Source organism: Carya illinoinensis, chromosome 16 (genome assembly GCF_018687715.1).
Source record: "Carya illinoinensis cultivar Pawnee chromosome 16, C.illinoinensisPawnee_v1, whole genome shotgun sequence".
Classification (NCBI taxonomy): domain Eukaryota; kingdom Viridiplantae; phylum Streptophyta; class Magnoliopsida; order Fagales; family Juglandaceae; genus Carya; species Carya illinoinensis.
Genome location: NC_056767.1, coordinates 13,294,603 through 13,314,345, shown reverse-complemented (window position 1 = coordinate 13,314,345; position 19,743 = coordinate 13,294,603). Strand labels below are relative to the sequence as shown.

General features: G+C 35.9%; 2 protein-coding genes across 4 annotated transcripts; both read left to right on the top strand.

The window, feature by feature from the left end:
* Positions 1–1,308: 1,308 nt before the first annotated feature.
* Positions 1,309–3,211, top strand: LOC122298839 (universal stress protein PHOS32-like). The gene is made up of 2 exons (XM_043108686.1): positions 1,309–1,369; positions 2,495–3,211. Exons 1-2 carry the CDS (start codon positions 1,309–1,311, stop codon positions 2,941–2,943), a joined length of 510 nt encoding a protein of 169 aa, XP_042964620.1. The 3' UTR covers positions 2,944–3,211.
* Positions 3,212–6,132: 2,921 nt separating this feature from the next.
* Positions 6,133–19,743, top strand: LOC122299471 (protein-tyrosine-phosphatase PTP1-like). Of its 3 annotated transcripts, none has more exons than XM_043109800.1 (9): positions 6,135–6,636; positions 6,827–6,923; positions 7,062–7,144; positions 7,243–7,383; positions 13,401–13,535; positions 16,026–16,174; positions 16,270–16,411; positions 19,022–19,108; positions 19,282–19,743. In XM_043109800.1, the coding sequence occupies exons 1-8, from the start codon at positions 6,460–6,462 to the stop codon at positions 19,106–19,108; spliced, it is 1,011 nt and encodes a 336-aa protein (XP_042965734.1). In that variant the 5' UTR covers positions 6,135–6,459; the 3' UTR covers positions 19,282–19,743. The 3 variants fall into 3 exon arrangements, with proteins under 3 accessions (XP_042965735.1, XP_042965734.1, XP_042965732.1); XM_043109798.1 differs by having other exon boundaries at positions 6,137–6,636; positions 19,022–19,104; XM_043109801.1 differs by lacking the exon at positions 13,401–13,535 and having other exon boundaries at positions 6,133–6,636; positions 19,022–19,104.

Genomic DNA, 19,743 nt, shown 5'->3' with positions numbered 1-19,743 from the left:
ATTACCATCTTTAGATTTTGCCACTTATGTATAACGCAGTTGCCCGAATTTATTCTTTGTTGCTATTGCTTTATACTGTTTTTCATTGTTGTGCATAGACCAAATATTTCCCATTCATGTATTCTATTTTCTTGTTTATGTCGTGTACATTACCAAAGCAGGGTCTTTCGGACCCAAACCATGGGGAGTAAATGGGGATGCACGATCCTATTTTTGTATTCTTCTTCTTCCCGTACTTATATTTTATTTCTTGTTTCTTGTTTGATTAGGATATGTGGTTATATGTCTATGAACATGAGAAGTTCAATGAGTTTGGCAACGAACAGGCACTTATTTGGCATGAAAGAAATATTTCGTATGCAGTTTGGGGACTTACTTTGAAGTATTATCCATCTGATGTATCACTTGCAGTAGGATATACTAGATTTATCCGCATTGTTTTTTCTTTGTATGTGTACAGTATTAAAGATATTGGGCAATGTGTAATCATTTCCTTGTTCTTGTTGCTTCTGATAAGTTATTTTCTTCTGAGCCATGCTTTTGATAAGTTAATATCCTAAAAGGTTGATTTCTTTTTTTCCAGGCTTTGAAGCACAATTGGAGTCTATATGCTCACGTTTTCTTGAAGTAACACCATTGTCTTCTTGAAGTAACTTGATTGGCCAAGCATTTTTGCTTGAAGTAACCTGAGCTGCAAAGTACAATGTCTTCTAGTTACGAGATAGTGATTGTTTATCTTTTTCCTTTATCTTTTTCTTCTTCTTCCTTTAGTTTTGTGTATTTTTTAATGTGCCTATACTTGGTGGAATTTGGAAAGACCAGTTTTACCACCTCCAAAACAAGACCATGAGAAAGAATTTGTAAAGATGGAAGCTGCATTGTTAAGTGAGGAGCTTAAAAAAGAGAAGAAAAAATTGTGAAGAGGGAGTTGGGAGTCCGCAACAAACAAGTTGATATTGAAAGGCAGCAACAAGACATTTGGCATGAACACATACTACTTCGTGTGTATTGGGTTATTACCATTTTGATTTCATTGTATTTGATACGATCGAAATGAAGGCATACTGTCGGAGAACTTTGTACATTGTATGTTGGGGCTATTTCAAATGTTGTTGTCTATTTGACTTTTGTTGGAACCTGTACTTGATGCATTGTAATTTGTATTCTAGAACCTGTATTTTGAAACTTATACATTGTATGTAGGAGACTATTTGGAATGTTGTATATATGTTAGAACCTCTACTTAAATTTCAAGTTAGCATTGAGAATGCTCATCTATGTTGAGTTAATTTTGGAACCATATTTACAATGGGACTGTGCGCTTGGAGGCAAGATTATTTAAACATCAGAACAAGAAACATCAAGCAAGGTATTATCCTTGTGACAAGGCACAAAAAAGACGATAAACTTGTAAACATCAACATTTCCTCATTACACTACTGGGAACATATCGTTTACAGTAGAATAAAATGAAAGTTGTCTTTTGATCAAATGTGAAAAATTGAAAAAGCAGCTCCATGCGTGCATCCCCACACTAATCATTTGAGTAGCTCCCGATAGACCTTTGCCAGCTTCATTTGAGTATAACTGCACCATCCTGGATATAAATAAACAACCAAATATTCAATTACTGCAAAGAAGAACTTGTAAGCTAAAAAGTCATTGCACCGACCCAACATATCACTGTAGCATATTTATCTTTTATTTTTGTTGGTCCTCTTTCTCTTTACTTTTGGTTGTATGAGCATATTTAACTCTTTCAAAAAACTAAAAGCGTATATAATCAATTTATTGAAAGTCGGGGGCTACCAAATGGTGGGTCCAAAGTCCAAATTACTACTTGTGGAGTGGATTGATATGCCTATTGCAGAGCACCAACCTTATAATATTCAAATGCAATTACAATAGCTAGTTGAGAAGAACATTAACTATTTTTGGGCTATATATCAGTACATGAGAAAGTTCTTTTTTTTTTTTTTTTTCTCTATTTTCAAAGAACAATAGTCAGTGTTGAGCTATATGCAGTTTTGAACTCACTACCACCTTGGTTTTTTGGATTCTTTGATAATTAAAGATGCTTTGTAAAGTAGCAACCAGCAAGATGCATAAGACCATCCCACGAAACCCCTGTATCACCATTAGTTTTTTGTAAAGCATATGCATATGACCATCCCACGAAGCTATATTTTTTCACTGCTCAAGCTTGAGCTTCACAACCCTTCCATCTGCCCCCAAAATCTCCAGCACTCAATAAAGAATCAATAAACAAAAGCTGCAAGATTTCATGTAAAGTTGTTGGACCTAGACCCACCACAATAAGTTTTTTCACTGCTCAAGCTTGAGATTTCATGTAAAAAATTCAACGCTGACTGAACATTATCGTGTAAAATCAGACTACAAGTTCATATGCTAATTGCAAACAAAATTAATGACCCATCCATAGATTACACAACAGAGACCAAAGTATTGAGCATACATATCTGAAAATTTGAAGTGAATATTTCTTCTAACAAATGGGCAGTGGACAACATGGTACGCGATGGGGAACACCTTATACTAGTTACTGTATGCCCCGAAGGGAACTATGAGGAGGGCGAGATACAGTTCTGGGAAGCCACCGGTTCCCCTTTAATCCCTCTAAGTGATTTCTCCGATCCTATCATTATGAAGAAGTATGGAGTGAAGCGTGCCCCTGAGACCCTAGACATTGTAAACACTGCTGCTATGCAAAAACATATTATGGTGATCTTGAAGATCTACTGGGGAGATGCTCGCGAGAAGATATGTGAAGCAATTGATAAGATTCCTCTAAGCTGCCTTGTTATAGGAAACAGAGGTCTGGGCAAGCTTAAGAGGGCCATATTAGGTAGTGTGAGCAACTATGTGGTGAATAATGGTTCTTGTCCTGTTACAGTAGTGAAGCAGGTGGAGCATGAACACTAGTTTGTGTTACCAGCTAGCTTACTCTGTGTGTGTGCACGCTATTCTCTTTGTCCATGATGGGTTGCTTTTTCCTTGTATCTCAACCATTCTACAATATCTTGTATTGCTTTTGCTAGTGTTGGAAACACAATCAAAGCAAGTTTTGCTTTGAAGTTAAATAATCAAACAAACTATGCCTTAGAAAAAGTTGGATTTATGCACAATTAGTGTAACAAGCTGTTGCTAGCTTTAGTATTATCAATTGGAAAGGGAGAATCTTTGAACTTTCCAGGAAAGAGAAAAAAAAAGAAAAAAAAAACACATGGGCTTTCATGAAAATGGGGGAAACATAACCACTTACCATAGACGATGCCAACGACTAGGGAGCTTCTCTTCCAAAAATCTGATGACAGAGTTCACGTGGGTGGCAGAGGAGTGCAGCGCAGGCGACCTTCAAGATCTGAGAGAGAGATGTGGGTCGCGGAGGAATTGAGGAACGTGAAAATGGCCCGCAAAATGGGGTGCAAAATACCAAAAAAAAAAAAAAGCTTGGGGAGACCACATTCAACCCAGATCTGGGAATGGGAATGGAGAAACAGAACCAATTCCTTCCTCTTCATCGCGTGTGCTGGGTGCAAGGCCTGCCGAGATTCTTATGGACTCTAATGTAAAGTTTGAAGCTGAACAGAGAAAGCTGTGTAGTGCTTCAGGAATATATCAATCCAAACAAGCAGTTGCAGATAGAGAAAGTGAGAGAGGAGTTGGCGAGCAGAAATGAAAATGGCGGAGGAGATCCGCCAATCTGCAGCAGAGATGAAAATGGCAAAAATGCTAAGCACTCAGTTAAGGAGGAGCAAGAGGGGAGAAGCTACCTGTGAAGGAGGAGCGACGCCATGGTGGGGAGACGGGGGAGAGATGAAAATGGCAGATTCCTCTCTTCTTCTTCGTATATTTCATTTCCCACCCCCCCCCCCCACCCCGCCCTTTTGTTTTTTTAATTTTATTTACTTGCCACGTCATCGATGGTCCGCAGTTTCATCCGCGGTCTGCTTGCATATAGAAGAACTCATGTATGTATGTACGTACTACCCTGGAGGTCAAGCATTCAATGAGCATGTTTCACCCATTTCCAATATCGACAAACATCATGTGTGGACAAAATAGAAATAAGGATCTACAAGCAGAACATAATAGACACATCCATGAAAGCAACAAAAAGTTACAAAGTTAGCAAACAAGACCTCAAGCTCTTCTAAGTTCCTAGTGGAATATAGATGACCCCAACCATCCTTGGACCCAAGTCCAAGAGCAAAAACACAACCTCCGAAACCACAACACAACAAACCCATCAACATATAATCACAACATAACAAACCCATCAACATATACGTTTTATTTAATATCAAAACTCCATCAACATTTTTCCCACAACAAATGCAAAATGAGGGAGTAAAATCCAACTTTCAACAGTAAAATCACAACCTTAGAAACCATATATCCAAGCATTAATATCTCCAAGCATTAATAAACTAAAAAAAAAAATTAAAACAAAAAAAACCAACCAAAGTGAGAAAGGGATTACCTTATCGTCGTGGAGTGGAAGATATTTGAGGCTTACGAAGGAGATGAAGAGACCGGGCGATTCGGACGTGAGCGGTGGAAGGGTCTGTAAGATTTGGGTTTTCTGTGATTTTAAATTTCTAGGATTTTATGTGGGTTTGAGGGAGATGCAACTTCGATTGGGGGAATTGTGTTGCTTGGTTTTAGGGAGGGGGGGGGGGTAGGGGTGCTGCAGACGCTCGGTTTCGAGAGGAGCATATCGTGCTTGAGGGAGGGGAATTAGTGTATAGTAGTTCTCGTTGGGGGGGTAATGTTTTCGGGGAGGCCGGGGAGGGGGGGGGGGGAAAGGAGAGATGAGAGAGTTGGCCTTCAGACAAACGAACCCGTGTAAGTGAAACCGTGACATGGCGGTCAGACCGAGTTCGCCATGTCATGGTGTGGGGTGTATGTGCGTGGACTGGCCTTTGAATAGATTTTCTCAATTTTGATTGAGTGAAATCAGATTCTTGTGCATTGTTTGATGTATCCTGAGTTGAAGTGGTCAATTTATTCCTCATTTTTCATCCAAACCCTTCTTAGCTGGGGGTGTATAATTTGGAAAATGATTGAGCCATCGAGAAACTCTATCGATTATTTGGACCAAAATATGGGGTTTTCAGCATTTATGTTTGTTTAAGTTTTAGTATTGTGTTTGTTTATTTTTAATATTTTTCATAAAAAAATACACAAAAATTGCTTTTAGAAAAATGCTTTAACATGTTTCGGTACAAAGTGTCGGTTGGTTTTCTCGGTGCAAGTAGCGCCTTAGTATAATTTTCATGGGAATCTAATCCCACTCAATTTGGAACTTAGATCTCTTAGATTTTTACTTGAATTCTATAATTTAGGGCTTGCTTGGGAATATAAATTATCTCATCTCATTTCAAAATCTCTTATAATTTCATTATGAAATATCACTAAAATAAAAATATTTTTCAATTTCAAATATTTAACTTTTTTATCTAATAATTATAACTTTATTAAAATTTTCAACAAAATATAAAAAAACCATACAAATTTTTCTTATTTCTAAAAAAAATTATATTAAAAAGTTAAATTTTAACTTTATAATATTTTTATTCAACTTTTTATTTTTTATTTTTCAAAACTCAATAAAACAAATTAACTCAAATTATTTTACTACTATTTACAGATTTTTTATATCTTCTTATCTCTAAACATTCCCCTAGAATATGAGAGAAATAAACATATAATGTAGATTTCATAGTATTTATAGTTGTCAGGATAACATTAAATACTCAATAAATATTATAAAACCAATTTTATTTATCTATTTCTTTCCCAATATAAATTCTATATTTCAATTTGATCAAATCACTCATTTGATTTATTAATTAGTTGCGTTGTAACTATTAATGTAGTCCGGTTGGTAAAAGTTAATATTTCATAATTTTAAAATCAGGAATTTAAGTTAGGTTATAAGTTAAAATCATTTATAAGAGTAAGCTTGACATTTGGGTTATGGAATAGACTTTGAGCTAGTGGGTTACTTAAAAGTTCTATGGTGAGAGCCTTGTCCTTGAAACAGTAGTTATAATTTAAACTGGATATTTTATAGCAAAGAGAGATCTAATATCTGATAGTCACGGCTAGGGAGGGTTGCCTTTTTGCTTTTAAATAAAAAAAAAAAAAAAAGTTAGTTGCGTTGTCGTGCCAATTTGTTGTTTCATTTTGGTTTCAAGATTTGAATGCGCGTTCCCGGGACAAAGATGCTGGTCGTATTAACCCTATCAATTCTAATGTAAGGTTTCGCGAGAAAAAAGAAAGGAAAAGAAAACTTAGAAAGGAAAGAAAACTTCCCGTTGTAATCCATCTGCGGCTCAGAAGCCATAACATCCAAATCGATTCACGGGGCATTACGTTCAACTGGGTAACTGCATTTCTCGAATTGGCCTCCACCATCGGAGGAGACCGGCCATGACTACCTCTACTGCCTCCAAGGCTCTCTCCATCCCGTTCGATTTCTCGCCCGATTTGCCGCCGAGACTCATTCTCACCCCAGATCAGCTCAGCCGCTGCTCCGAAGCTCTTGGGTTCTTCAGGGAGAGGCTCTCTATGCCACAGACTATCAACCAGGAATTCGCTCGCTTGCTGGTCAGAAAAACTGGATTTTGTTTCTTTCCGTCGTTCAATTTATGCTTGCTTTATTGAACACATCGATTGAATGATGTACTCTTAAAAAAGTTGGGTTTTCAAAGCCCGTTCGTTTAAATTTGTATTAGGCTTTTGTTTGTTTATGTATTTCTGTTTCGATTATAGCACTAAGTTTTACAGTCGATTTCAGGCCGGTAGGATAACCCCATCTGAGATGAGGAGAAACTGTACTGTGGCTCTTAACGGCGTCAATTTGAACAAGAATCGCTATACGGATGTCTTACCATGTATGTTATATTTGTCACTTTTCACTTCTGAATGCTTAAGCAAATTGAATTATTTTGCTCTTAAATGTGACTGTATAAGTATGAAGCTTGAAGACAAAAGCTTTTGTTACCAGATTGCTGTAATGTTGTTGATTTCAGTTGACAAGAGTAGGGTTGTTCTTAACTCATGTAAGGATTACAGACCGGCAGCAAATGGCTACATAAATGCGAGCCTTGTCATGGTATGAGCATATATAATCTGTATTTAGTTTATAAGAATATTATAAATCGAAGGAATGGTCTCCTTGATTGACCCTTCATTGACGACTCTCAAATGTAGGCTTCTTCCTTCGAGAACGTTTCTCAATTTATTGCCACTCAAGGTCCACTACCGCATACCTATGAGGATTTTTGGGAGATGGTGATCCAGTACCGTTGCCCTGTGGTTGTGATGTTGACTAGGTTGGTGGACAATTACAAGGTATTCAATGCATAGAGTTTAAGATAATTTTTTAAATCTCAGTTGCTTGTAATTGGTCAAATCTTTATTATCCAACAAAATCTGGTCATGATAAATATAATGATCTAGGGACGCATTAGTTGTATTATACGCAGAAGAATAATACAAATTGTAGCTCCATAGAATCACTTATAAAAAGTCAAGTTCATCTTTATTGCATTGTGAGGCAGCTAGTGCTCTTTGAAATTCTATTCACAATTTAGATTGGGCATGCCTTGTACTGCGGTGGATCTTTTGGTGTGTTTGAAAGGAAGCTTTAGGGGTTGTTTGGAAGATGGGATGGTTTCATCTCATCTCATCTCATCTCATCTCATCTCATTTCCTTCCCAAATAGCACTAGCTTTTCAATTTTTCAATTTCAAACAAACACTTTTCAATTTCAAATCTTCAACTTTTTGATCTAATCATTACCTAATTATTACAACTTTTCCAAAATTCCAAACAAAACACAAAAAACAATTTAACTTTTTCAAATCTCAAAACAAAAATAATATTAAAAAATTATATTCTAACAAGATTTTAACTTTATAATATTTTTATTCAACTTTTTCTCTTATTTCATGAACCCCATAAAACATTATAATTCAAACCATTTCACTACAATTCACAAACCATTTTACTACTATTCACAAATTTCTCATCTCATCTCATTCCTCAAACATCTCCTTAGTTGTCCACGGAGTGCAACATTATGGAAGACAATCTTGTGTTGTTTGTTGTGGGATATATGGTGAGAGAGAAACGACTGGAGCTTTGAGGATTGTAAAATGACAATGGTGGACGGACTAGTGTTGTCGAAAGCGAAAGCACATGCCCCATTGAAGTAAAGCTCATATTTTTAAAATTAATATATAATAAGAAAACCTTACAAAATACAATAAACAAAGTTTAAAAAGGAAGATGGTAATAACTTATAAAGAAAAAAGGGAGATGGTAATATACATAGTCTATTAACTTAATTTATATATTAGAGTAACACAACGTGAAAATCAAGTAATCAACTAATTACATAGATTTAGAAAATTTTTGTCAAACACCCTTGTGCTGTAGGGTACTTAGGTTTAAGATCATGTAATTTTTTTTCTTTTTTTTTTGATAATTAACCACGTGGTATGACTTGAGTTAATTAGAAAGATCTTTGCTAATTTATTCGTCTATCAGTGCTAATAAAAAAAATTTGGCAGCTTCACAGATTGCCAGATGTCACCTTTAAAATTTAAAATAATCAATATTGTTAATAATAATAAATAAGTTTTTTTTATAATAAAAAACATATTTTTATTTAAATATAAGAAACTTAGAAAACCAAAAAAATAAAGAATTGTAGGTATTAACTTGTATGCTAACAAAAGCAATTTTAGACAGCCAATTTGAACTATTATATCAAGTTCAAAGCATATACTTTTTTTATTGATAAGTTGGTTCAAAGCATATACATCATATACAACATTATGTGGAGCTATAGCATGTGATTGATCTTCAATATCATCTAAATACTTAAAGAATATTTGTTTTCAATATTTTCTGGGTCTTCAAATGATATTTTATAATTTTTTTTTTTTAAAAAAGTTATCAAAGCGTGTTTTTTTGCTCTTTGATCTCACACAAAAAGCTCCAAAAAGTGTGTTTAAAGTGCGCTTTTGTAAATGCTTCGCTTTTGATAAGTGAAGCGCTTTGGCCTTGGAGCTTTGCGCTTTAGCAAGCTTTTAACAACACTCTTGGACCTTAAGAATCTCTTCTTTAAAACCCTTTTACCATCAGATGATTGCTCATTTTGGTTTCTCTATTTCTAGTTTTAGGATTTCTTCACTCTTTTTTCCTTTCTTTATTTGGTGTTTCTCATGCATACACCCCGTGAATTTTGTCAACAACTCATTTGGTTGATATAGTTTAGCATACTTTTCAAAATAAATAAAGAAATAAGAAAAGTCCAACAAAAAAGTTCATAAAGAAATCCGATCAAAATAAAGAAATAATAAAGTATCTGATTGTCAAAAAAATATGAAATATTATCTCACACTATGATTATGTTGTTTAGATGCAACTTCATACATTTGGAGTGAATGAGACCTTAGTTAATAGATTTCATATAACTTGAGAGGGAGAAGTTTTTGATCTTTAAAATGATTTCAACGAACTCCAGTTACAACCTTGATTATTTTTTTGAGTATAAACAGATGTGGCTAGCACTTTTCTTTGGTTGTTACAATTGTTATCTGAGACAATTTCAACCAAAATTGTGGGGCTTAAGTTAGGCCATAACAAAATGGGTTGACAAGGAGATAATGAGATTTGAGTAAGGGAGATTATAACACCCCAAATCTATTAGAGGGTGGCGAATGAGTTTTTGGTGGACGAGATCCTCCATTGCCCAACAAGAAGTTCTTGACTTTTATTGTAATTACCCTAGAAAATTTCAAGGCACATGAATTTATTACTTATACTACAAAATGATTAATCAATGTTATAATTGAAAGTTGGTGGAATCATTTTAAATCGCAGAGTGTCTCCCTCTCAAGCAATGGCAGATACCATTCATGTTACCACTTTCTCATACTAAATTTGACGTATTACATTTATAATGGATTTGAAGGGTCTTCAGTAACCTAAATTAGTCATTTTAGAGTGTAAACACACGCAGATGCGGCTAGTAATTTTCTCTGGTCGTTATAAATGGTATTGAAACCACATTTGCGTTTACACTCCAAAAGTAGTCATTTAACTTTGGAGCTCTATTCGCTGGCGATCTAGGACATGGTTAGCCCATCCCTAGATATTGACCAATGGTATCAAAGTTGAGCCATGTGGTGTTGTGGCATTCTACTGTTATTTGGGTCCTGGCAAGAATGTTAGGGATTTTTGGGAAATATATGATATTCCAGATTATATTAAATCCCACATTGAGTGGGTGAATTGTGAAAGAGTTATATAGGTGCCGAGTTCCATGTTTGAATGTTTATTAGAATGGACTGAGTTTTATAAGTGATTATAGGATGTTCCAAATGTAATTTTGACTAGTTATTTTGGAGTACAGCGCATCCCTGAGTCGTGAAAATTAGGTCTTTTGAATTTGATGAACTTCGGGGGAGGGGGGTGCTCTAGCAGTGGCAAATCCAAGAATTCATCTTTGGAGGGCCGAGTAAGTATCATTTAAGTAATTATCTTCTTATTTTTTTAATAATATATATTTTTATGTATGATACAAAAATTTTCTAATTATAGTTCAAAATATAAAAAATAGTCAATATATGAATTTAGGGATATATGGCGCATGTTTATAGTATTAAAGGATCACAAATTAGATATAAGATTTTCAATTATTTTTTTAAACAAAAAATCTTAATATGTTTAGGTTAACAAGGAAAATGTAAGGACACTCGAGAAAAAATGGAGAAAAAAAGGAAAAGTAGAAGAGTAGCACACAAAAAAGTTCAAGTATGACTCATTGAAAACATATCTGAACAAGGAAAATGTAAAAGGACACTCCAGAAAAAATGGAGAAAAAGTACAAGTATAAAGCATAACATAGAAGAGGAGCACAAAGAAAAGTTTGATTATAACTCAATTGAAAAGTTTTGAAGAAGGATTACTGTAACGCCCCAATGGAAGGCCCAAATCACATGGCCTATACTCCAAAAGGACTAGTCAATGATACAATTGGAGCCCCATTGGAATTTTATAAAGAGCAAGAATTTCTCATTCCCAAGCAATGTGGGATCTCATATACCACCTATCCTCAATCTTATCATATGGAGGTATCACAATCTATCCCCCTTAAATTCCCGACGTCTTTGTTGGATCTGTCCGTTGTAGGTGGCACGGCTCAAGTCCCACATTTCTGGTTGGGATATGCTCTGATACCATCTGTAACGCCCCAATGGAAGACTCAAACCACATGACCTATATTCCAAAAGGACTAGTCAATGATACAATTGGAGCCCCATTGGAACCTTATAAAGAGCAAGAACTTCTTATTCCCAATCAATGTGAGATCTCATACACCAACTATCCTTATTTGTATCATATTGGAGGGGGGGGGGTATCACAATTACACTATGATTTGTTTTTAAGTGAGTGTGTGTGTGTGTGAACTTTTAGAATTTTCTTAGATCAGAACCTTAGTTTTGATAAAAAAAAAAAAAAAAAAAAACATTTTTCACAAGATTTGTGGTTGGATTATGAATTTTAATAGAAATATGTATTTCCTAAAATACTGACGTAGGAGGATCAGAATATTTAGTTATTATTTCCTAAAATTTTTGAAAAATATGTATTTAAGGTGTTATTTTAAGATTTTTCTTGGGGCAGAATAATTTTTGTAATTTTATGGCAAAAAACTTAAAAAAAATGAATTTTTCAGAAATTTGGGCCGGGGGGGGGGGGGGATGGAACTATTTTTTTGTATATAAAAAACTTAAAGAAAAAATATGACATTTAGTACATCTAAAAAAACTTAGTACATCTAACGTGTCAGTGGTTTGACATATTTCCATCTTTATCTATTTCATCGTTATATGATGAAAGAGGTTTCAGTATCTGTTTATATCTACTCCCTGTGATCAATGTATGCGTATAGTGCTGCTTTCACATAAAAAATTGGAAAGGGTCTAATATGCCATTCCGAAATGTTAAAGGGGCAATTCCAGCTGGTCTTTTCCTGAGATTTGACAATAAGGGATTCGCATTTGGTCTGTGGTTCAATGATTGAATACATTCATGCTTCTGTGTATAGATTTTTGTGTTAATAGGAGAATATAAAAAAGGGCTAAACACTAAAATAGTCCATATGCTTTTTCTTTTGAATAGATTGATTTCTATATTCTAATTTTGGACTTTTTACTCTATGTGCTCTCAGCATTAATCATTTTGATCCTTCTATGAGTATTTCGTCAGTAGTACATTAAACATGTCATGTTAGCGTTGATCATGGAGTGCTATGTGTAAAAAATAAAAAAAAATAAAAAATCGTTTTACGAAAGAAAAATATACTCATAAAAAAGAAAGAAAAATAAAAAGCAAAACAAAAAATTTAAGATGCTTAGGCAAGGATCCAAGGTGCTTGGGTGTGATCCATGTTGCCTAGGTTGCAACCCAGGTGCAATCCAAGTGATGCCTAGGTGCAACCAAGGCCATGTCTTGGTTGGAACCTCAGTCGAAACTTGAGTCACAACCCAAGCCATGCCTGGGCAAGTTGCGGCCTTGGTTCTTGCTCTTTTTTTTGTTTTTTAGTTTTTATGATAATTTTTTAATTTTATGCATGTGGCATTCCATGTTTTGGTCTAACGTGGCATATTTAACAGACAACTAATGGTATGCTGACAGAAAGATCAAAATGATCAAAATTGAAAGTAAAGTATATAAAGGGTTGAAAATTAGGGTATAAGGACTAATCTGTCAAAAAGGCAAACCACATGGACTATTTTAATACATAACTGTTTTAATGGAGGGGCAGTCCATGAGTTTCTGTCCTTGTTGTTCTAGTATTATTATATATTTAGGTGCTTCTTTTGTATATTTCCCGTGTAGATGGGCTTCGCCTATTGCATTTGATGAATAAAATTTTTACTTTAAAAAAAAAAAAAAAACTTGACCGGTTTAATTGTTTTCTTCTAAAGGTTATTTCATCAGAATAACAGTTATAGGTGTTTATAAACCTGATGGATATCATTTTTGGAATTTCCTCCAATAAAGTGAACTCTTTTGAGGGGTTACTTGATGGCCATGCATTTCGGTTTGTTACCAGCTTGATCCCTTGTAACTATATAAATGAATGTATCATTCCTGTGAAGGAGTGATCAATAAAAATGTCTACTGATATTACTTCTTCTGGGGTTGTGATGTGCAAACCTATGATCATTGTGTGGACTTACTTTTCATATTCATTTGACTCTTATTTAACTGTTGCTTAATTTAACTTATACATTTCTTATAACACTGTTATTCATTAGATGCCTTCTGGATGTGAACTTTATGTGCAGATGGTAAAATGTGGAGATTATTTCCAGGCGGAAGATGGTCCCAGGGAATTTGGTAATATAACTATAGCTACTAAATGGATAAGAAATACAGAAACTTCATTAGTGTTACGCCTTTTGGAGGTAAACTATAATGAGGTAAGATGAGTTCATTGAAAATATTCTGGCATAATGTAAATGGTGCTTCTGTTTAGGCATGCCATATGTGGGAGAAGCATGCATGCTCATCTTTGGCAACTAATCTCCGTCTACATCCCTGTCTTTGCTGATCTCTTTTTGTGTCCTACTCCTCATGAATATAACATGGGTTATCTTCAATTACTTGAGACATAAGACATCCTGATATCAGGAGTTTCTTCAATTTGGGGGTTAAGAATAATTGAAATGAGCCAAAAGGGATTTAGACCTAGATCTTCTTTGTAGTGAGCACTAATTTAATTGCTGGGAGTAGAAAGATTGGTGGATTATTGCTGTTTGTGATGTATAAGTGAACCCTCTTGGCTTTACAGAAGACTTTGTAGAAGAGTAGTGGCTTGAAGTCTTGAACTCTCTCCTGATTGGGCAGCCCAATTTTTAGACTACTACTGGACAAGTTCCCATTGATGCTTGTGTGTGATGATAAGAATTGTGGACAAGGTGAAACAGTAGTGGAGTTCCTATGGTTCCCCAGTCATGTTATGGCTAGCAAATTGAAAGCCCTGAAACTAGATTTGAAGAAATGTTACCAAGAGGTGTTTGGTCATGTTAGGAAGAGGAAGCAAAAATTTATGGAGGAACTTGGTGAGATGGATACTATTGCAGAAGGGTTGAATTGTTTGTAAGCTGGAAAGGATTCTTCTCTTGGAGGAAACATGTTGGAGACAAAAATCATGCCCTGTTTGGCTCAAGGAAGGAGACAAGAATACAAAGTTCTTCCTCCAGATCACCATGCGATTGAGACTGTTATTGGTGGTACAATGTCTTTGACAACATAAGAATTAGGGCATATCTTACACTTTTCCACCCATCTTTATCATAAAAAGTTCTCCTAGAGACCCAAGTTACATGCTCTTAGCTTTGATTCTATTGATGAAGAGGATGGTGTGGCTGGAGACTAGAGAGAGCCTTCCAAGAGGTTGAAGAACTTGAGGTAGTGAAGGCTATGAATGGTGATAAGGCCTCTAGCCTTGATGGTTTCTCATTAGACTTCAGACTTGTTGGGAGATCATCAAAGGAGGTCGGTCGAACGTATTCTTTCAGTTCCATGTTTGAGGCAAGTTTGAGAAGAGTCTCAATGCTACTTTCATTGCTCTTATTCCTAATATTGTTAGGGCAGTGGAGATCAAGGACTTTTGTCCTATTAGTTTGGTTCGTTGCATTAATAAAATTATTGCCAAGGTTCTAGCTAATTGGCTGAAATAAGTGGTGTTGAAAATTATCTCTAGCTCACAAAATGGTTTCATCAAGTCGTGACAAATTTTAGACTTGATTCTTATAGCGAAGGAATGCATTGATAGCAGAGTTAGGTTAGGAATCCTAGGGGTCATTTGCCAACTGGATTTGGATAAAGATGAAATGCCGCTTAGCTGGGTGGAAGTGGCTATATAAGGCGGGTGGGTTGCTTTGATAAAGAGTACTCTGTATTGAAATGGCTATAGAAGGAGGGCGGGCTGCTTTGATAAAGAATACTATCTCCAATCTACAATCTACTTCTTGATTCATTATCCCTGTCAAGGCCGCGCCAATGTCTAGGGTGGAATTGGCAATAAGTTTAAGTTCCACCTAGTCAAGTGGTCTAAGATTTGCATTTCAATTTTTCCTGGTAGCTTGGGTCTTAGGAATTTTCTTTTGTTGAATAAAGCTTTATTAGGAAAATGGTTTTGGCAGTATGCCATTAAGAGGGAGGCTTTGTGGCAATTGGCAGTGGAAACCAAACATGGTGGCATTTGAGGAGGATGGTGTTGAATGAGGTCAGTGGGCCTTTTGAGGTTGGGATGTCGAAGAACATCAAGAAAGGTTGGGGGTGGGGGGGACTTCTCTCACTTTATTAGATTTAAGGTGGTTGACAGGTCTAAAGTCAAATTTTTGGTTCGAGGTGTGGTGCAGGGACCAGCCCTTGAAGAAAATATACATGCAATTGGATCCTATCCAAGAGATGGAACATCTAGATTAAATCCTTTCAAAGTGCTCTGCCTTTTAGTTGGCTCCTCATTCCCTTGAAAGTTTGTTTGAACAGCTGGAACAATTCCCCTCTTTGCTTTCTATATACCGCCTAGAAGGGCTACAATTGGATTGATACTGGAAATCTGAAGCCCTTATTTATTTATTCTTCTTCTAGGATAATGAATCATGAATCATGGGAGAGTCTCCCTCCTCCCTTTCACCCCTATCCCTCCTTTTAGCATCATTATGTAAAGCTTCTGTCGGTATTAAGTGTCATGTTTTTTCGATGTACTTTTAGGTCCTTGTACTCATCTCATAGATGGGGTGTCCATCCTATAAGGTGTTAGCTATACTATTTTGCTCACATGCAAACTTTGTTCGAGTATTTGGTGTTCTGCTTGTGTCTTTATAGAATTGATGTCGGGGACCTTTGATTCGGGAATGCGTTGAAATCTGCGCTTCTCTTGTTTGTTGTTTATTTTGCAGTCAGAGGAGGCACCCGTATCTGTTCTTCATGTTCAGTACCCAGAGTGGCCTGATCATGGAGTTCCAAAGGACACATTTGCTGTGCGTGAAATTTTAAAAAGAATATATAATGTGCCACCTAATCTTGGTCCCATAGTGGTCCACTGCAGGTTCAGCTCTTTTTTACATTATCTAAATATGCCATGATGATATAGCATGAATCATAATACACTTTCGTCTGAATCTCTCTCTCTCTCTCTCTCAGTGCAGGTATTGGGAGAACTGGAACATATTGCACCATTCATAACACGATCCAAAGAATCCTTGCTGGAGACATGTCTGCTTTAGACCTTGTTAATACCATAACTATGTTTAGGTCTCAGAGAATTGGAATGGTCCAAACACCGGTATAATTGCTAATTTCAAATGATTGTTACTGATTTTTTTATAAGTAAAACTTTTTTGATAGAAAAAGACAAAGTCTGAATACACAGGAAGTATACACAAAATACACCTAGCAACCACTAAGCACTAGTGAATACAGGTAAATTATGAAAACTATCCCATTACAAACAATGATAGAAGCCCAAGAAAAGTGTTGAAAAAGAATCTCTTCAACTCGTCCAAGGAACGCTTCAAGTCTTTGAGACACCTACCATTTCTCTCCATCTACAGCCTCCCCATTTTTCTTACACAAGTAACACCAATCCATAATGATAAGACCCCATTTCCTTGGATTGTCAATGGTGAGAATTTTCCCAAGGGAAGAAGTCCAACCAAAGAAAGCAATCTTTGAGATTACCTTGCATCTCCAAATACTCTTCTAGGGAAAGTGGTTACCATGATGACCCGAAAGAGCTGTATAAAAGGATCACAACGAGAATCTTCTACTCCATCTGGAGCCCAAATCATCTTATTCTCCACCACATAACCAGTATTCATATCATACAACGAATCGAAAAAATAAGCAAAGCTTCCAAGTTGCAAATCCTGAGCCACTCATGAAACAATCATTCCACTGGGTAGAGCCATTGGAGCAATCCAACAAATCAGCCACCATAAGCCTCTTTATCACTTGCAATCCGAAAGAGAGTGGGGGAAAACACAGTTAGGGCCCTCTCCCCATACCAAACATCATGCCAGAAATAAACACTAGAAAACCTACTAACCTCAAACCGGAAAAATTTAGAAAACCTCCCCACCCTTTACAAATAGTTTTCTGCTACCCCACTCCATGTGCCACCCTAACTTTGTTAGAACACCATTCCCCCTGGCACTCTCATACTTAGAATCAATAACAACTCTCCACAAATCCCCCCCTCCCGATAATTCCTCCACAACCACTTCTCCACAAGGGCCTTATTAACGATCCTCAAATTATGCACCCCCAAAGCACCACAACTATTGGAGAACAAACTTTGTTTCAACTAACAAGATGGAACTTAGCTGCCTCCCTAATACCACCCCAAAGAAAAGCACGGAAGACCTTCTCGATGATAGATGCCACAAGTAAATTCTTTTCCATCCTGCCAATATTCATCCGATCTTTTCTAATACACCATACCAAATAGTTTTCGCCTTAAACGTGGCCCCAAAGGAAGACCAAGATATTTCATGGGAAGCGAAGAAACCTTACAACCCAGAATGCTAGCCAGGCACTAAATTTTACTCATAGAACTAGAACCCACAGGTACCATTTCAGACTTCAATAGTTCACCTTTAATCCCAAGACAGCTTCAGAACAAAGTAAAGTATCATCTACGAAGAGGAGATGAGAAATATTAACACCACCCACCGAGAAGCTTGCTAGGAAACCTCCACCAACAGAAGCATCCAAGATACGACTGAGAGCATCCATGACAATGACAAATAGAAAAGGAGAGAGAGGGTTCCCTAGAACTATTGAAGAATCCCACCTGAGATGCATTCACCAGAACTGAGAAATGGACTGTTGAAATACAGTGCTTAATCCATGAAAAACCCATCTTTCTCCAAAATCACATCTCCCCAGCAAATAACACGAAGTCCCAATTGACATGGTCATATGCCCTATCCATATTTAATTTGCATAAAATGCCAGGCACACCAGCTTTGAGTTTACCATCCAAACATTCGTTAGCGATAAGAACCAAATCCAAAATTTGTCTTTCTTTAATGAAAACATTCTTAGGTTTAGATATAATGGTAATGCCACATAATTTTCCTCCATTGTACTAATAAAAAAAAAAAAAATTATCCACCATTATACTAAAGGACTTCAACTGGCCAAAAAATATCTCTTATGGCTCAACCCTCAGGGTTGGGCCCAAGATTGATGTACAGGACTCGTGCATTATGACTCAGGTTGGTTGACATTTAATTTTGTTAAACTGACCTAAGTAAAACCAATTCTTCAGAACTGTAACAGCAGGCCAAACCAACGAGGGTGAGGTTGGTTTGATTCTCTTGTTAACAAAGTTGCACAGTAAGATTGCAGGGTGTTTTTGTCTAATACCCTTTTAGGGCTTGTTTGGAAAACTGATCTCATCTCATCTTAAAATTTCTCATAATTTTCTTCCCAAACATCATTCAAATACCAACACTTTTTAATTTCAAATTTTTAACTTTTTTATATAATCAGTACCTAATTATTACAACTTTCCCAAACTTCCAAATAAAACACAAAAAATAATATTACTTTTTTAAATTAAAAAAAAAATAATATTAAAAAATAATATTCTAACAATATTTTAACTTTATAATATTTTTTATTCAAATTTTTATCTCTCATTTTCCAAAATCCATTAAAACATCGTATCTCTAGCCATTTCACTACTATTCACATTATTCTCATCTCATATCATTCCTTAAGCATCAGTCACAGAGAAAGGGCTTTAAATTCTGTGACAAGAATGTAGAATAGATAAATCTGATTCTCATTGCACCCCTCCCCCTTTTCTTTCTCTTTTTTCTTAAAAACCATTGCTGAATCTTCTCTACTTCTGATACACAGTCTCTATTAACTTTCTGTTGGCTAGGATCAATATCTTTTCTGCTATAAGGCAATCATTGACGAATTAGAAGACCTAATTTCAGAGTTCAATACTCGGAGCTCAAAATGGTAGGTATATAAATTGAACTTTTGTGTCTTTGCATAGATTTTTGAACTGTCTAAAATTTCTTTTAGTGAAAGGAAAATTCTTTTTCGTTTATTTTGCTTTAGTATAGACCTTTTACTGTATCATGCTTTGTAGGATAATTTGTAAATCCAGATGTCTTTTACTTTATGCTTTGGCAGCTAGATCAATAATCGTTGCTCATCCTTCGTACCAATGGTCAATAAGGGTGAGAGAAGTCCAGCTCCCTGCATATTTCTTCAAAGTTGAATAAACAAGGGATTCTATGCTTCTTCCTGTATGTTTTTGTTATTCAGCAGTTGGATCCGGTTCCTTATGCCGAACAACTAATATCTCCTCAAATCCAGCTGATGTTCGGAATGATTCAAATGGCCTGTATTTCAAGTTCTCATGATTCCTTGAATCCTCGCAGTTAATTAGAAAAATGAACGGACTTACAGCCATTACAGGCTTTCGATTCAAGGAGCATTGACAGTTTGAAGTTTTTGTTTTCTGTTAAGGCCAGTAAGTCGATTGTGAATGCTGAGTTACAGTCATAAATACTAAAAATGATTTGCAAAGTTCTCTTTGTTGACAATGGTCATTGTTAATTGAACTATATAGAGTTTCTGTCTTGAGTTCAA

Excerpts from the sequence above, each read along its gene's own strand:
- LOC122298839 (XM_043108686.1), top strand. The coding sequence starts at position 1,309 with ATGGGACTGTGCGCTTGGAGGCAAGATTATTTAAACATCAGAACAAGA. Across the intron at positions 1,370-2,494 it reads AACAAGAAACATCAAGCAAG|TGAATATTTCTTCTAACAAA; the intron begins GTATTATCCTTG and ends GAAAATTTGAAG.
- LOC122299471 (XM_043109800.1), top strand. The coding sequence starts at position 6,460 with ATGACTACCTCTACTGCCTCCAAGGCTCTCTCCATCCCGTTCGATTTC. Across the intron at positions 6,637-6,826 it reads AGGAATTCGCTCGCTTGCTG|GCCGGTAGGATAACCCCATC; the intron begins GTCAGAAAAACT and ends AGTCGATTTCAG. Across the intron at positions 6,924-7,061 it reads CTATACGGATGTCTTACCAT|TTGACAAGAGTAGGGTTGTT; the intron begins GTATGTTATATT and ends TGTTGATTTCAG.